The 2,171-nt window shown below is 53.9% G+C and overlaps 1 protein-coding gene across 1 annotated transcript in view; it reads left to right on the top strand.

The window, feature by feature from the left end:
- Nucleotides 1–903: 903 nt before the first annotated feature.
- Nucleotides 904–2,171, top strand: part of EMH_0078540 (uncharacterized protein) — a gene marked incomplete at both ends in the record, with an annotated part of 1,559 nt that continues 291 nt past the window's right edge. The window contains 4 exons of the mRNA XM_013500018.1: nucleotides 904–906; nucleotides 1,138–1,219; nucleotides 1,333–1,578; nucleotides 1,845–2,119. Coding sequence (XP_013355472.1) covers nucleotides 904–906; nucleotides 1,138–1,219; nucleotides 1,333–1,578; nucleotides 1,845–2,119 — 606 coding nt within the window. The remainder of the gene's footprint in view (nucleotides 907–1,137; nucleotides 1,220–1,332; nucleotides 1,579–1,844; nucleotides 2,120–2,171) is intronic.

The following is a 2,171-nucleotide window of genomic DNA, read 5'->3' as shown; positions in this document are numbered from 1 at the left end:
GCAGATGCGGTGTACGTGCAGCTTGGAGCTGTCTTTCTGTGTCTCAGCAGCTATCTCTTGCTGCTCTGCTTATTGATAGAGCGATCCCGACAGCAGCAGCAGCAGCAGCTGCTGCTGCTGCTGCAGCAGGAGCAGCAGGAGGAGGTGCAGCAGCAGCAGCAACAACAACAACAGCAGCAGAAGCAAACGCAAGAACAGCTGAGCAGCTAGCAGCAGCAAAACTTGCATTAGAATCACTGCAGCAGCACGTTGCTGCTGCTGCTGTCGGCCTCGCGCTGCAGCAGAGCTGCTGCGGTGTATGCACACCAGGAGACGTGCGTGCAGCTCACTATAAACAAGTTGAATCCTTTCTGCTGCTGCAGCAGCAGCAGCAGCAGCAACAGCAGCAGCAACTACTCAATAAGCTTGGCGTTGATATGAGGATGACGCATGCAAAGCAACTCCTTAAAAAAGTAAGACAGCAGCAGCAGCAGCAGCAGCAGCAACAGGAGCAGCAGGAGCAGCAGGTGTTGCTGTTCTCTTTGTGTTGTTGTTGTTGCTGCTGCTGCTGCTGCTGCTGCTGCTGTTTGTTTTGTTTTGTTTTTATATCTTTGCGGCTGTCTTTGCCTCATTGCTGCTTTTTCTTGCAATCAAAAACCTTCTCCTGCTGCTGCTGCTGCTGCTGCTGCTGTTGCTGCTGCTGCTGCTGCTGCTGCTGCAGGGGAAGCAACGCAAGTGTTTGTCTTTGTTAGAGTCTATATCAGACACATCTTTTNGCTGCTGCTGCTGCAGGGGAAGCAACGCAAGTGTTTGTCTTTGTTAGAGTCTATATCAGACACATCTTTTGCTGCTCGTGTTGCGCTGCTGCACCTGAAGGCGCAGCAGCTGCTGCTGCCGCCGCAGCAGGTGCTGCAGCAATTCGAAATGGTAAGCAGCAGCAGCAGCAACTGCTGCTGCTGCTGCTGCTGCTGCTGCTGCTGCAGGTGCAGCAGCAACAGCAGCAGTTGCAGAAGCAGCAGCAGATGCTGCAGCAGCTGCAGCAGCAGCAATAATAGCATACTTAATACTAACAACATAACCTACATTCTGCTGCTGCTGCTGTTGCTGCTGCTGCTGCACCTGTTGCTGCTGCTGTTGTGGGTTTGTTGCGTGCTGCAGCTTGAGCGGGAACAGAGCCAACTTCAGCAGCAACAGCAGCAGCAGCAGCAGCAGCAGCAGCAGCAGCAGCAGCAGGAAGACAGTGTGCAGCAGGATTTGTTTTTTTGTTTCGCTTCTTTTATAGATTCTCTGATTGAGGAGAGGCTGCAGCGCGACGCTTTGCTGCTGCTGCNTTTTGTTTCGCTTCTTTTATAGATTCTCTGATTGAGGAGAGGCTGCAGCGCGACGCTTTGCTGCTGCTGCCACAGCAGCAGCAGCAGCAGCGCAGCAGCAGCAGCAGCAGCAGCAGCAGCAGCAGCAGCAGCGATCCATTCTTTGCCTACCCCTTGCCCTCTAGCTCAGGCAGACGCAAGAGCAGCAAGCTGCAGCAGCAGCAGCAGCAGCAGCAGCATGAAATGCAGCAGCACGGAGGCAGCCGCCCTACACCGAAAGACAAGGAAGGTATGTGGTTGTCTTCACTCTGCTGCTGTTGCTGCTGCTGCTGCTGCTGCTGCTGCTGCTGCTGCTGCTGTTGCTGCTGTTGCTGCTGCTGCATGCAGCATCGTTTCTTCTACGATTCAAGTTGCTGCTGCAGTAGCAGCTTTTACGAAATAATGTTGCTGTGTTTGCTGCTGCTGCTGCGTTTGCTGCTGCTGCTACTGCTGCTGCTGCACTTGCTGCTGCTGCTACTGCTCCTGCTGCTGCTGCTGCTGCTGCTGCTGCTGCAGACCTGACGCTTTCGTTTTTGGTTTGTGAGTCGGTGCGGCTGCATCTTATAGTGCTGCAGCAGCAGCAGCAAGTTTCTCTCTACCTTCAGCAGCAGCAGCAGCAGCAGCAGCAGCAGCAGGTTGTATTGGAAGGTTGTGGGGCTGAGCAGCAGCATTTGCAATGGCACAGGCAGCTGCAGCAGCAGCGGCAGCAGCAGCAGCAGCTGCTGCAGCAGCACACCAGCCTCCATCGCCTTCTTGCTGTTGCTTTCTCCTTCACAACAGCAAATACCTTCGTAGGGCCCAGACTACAAATAGATTCAACTATTGCTGCTGTAAGATATTTTA

Source organism: Eimeria mitis, genomic scaffold (genome assembly GCF_000499745.2).
Source record: "Eimeria mitis Houghton genomic scaffold, Emh_scaff4923, whole genome shotgun sequence".
NCBI classification, from domain to species: domain Eukaryota; phylum Apicomplexa; class Conoidasida; order Eucoccidiorida; family Eimeriidae; genus Eimeria; species Eimeria mitis.
This window is presented reverse-complemented; position numbering and strand designations above follow the sequence as displayed.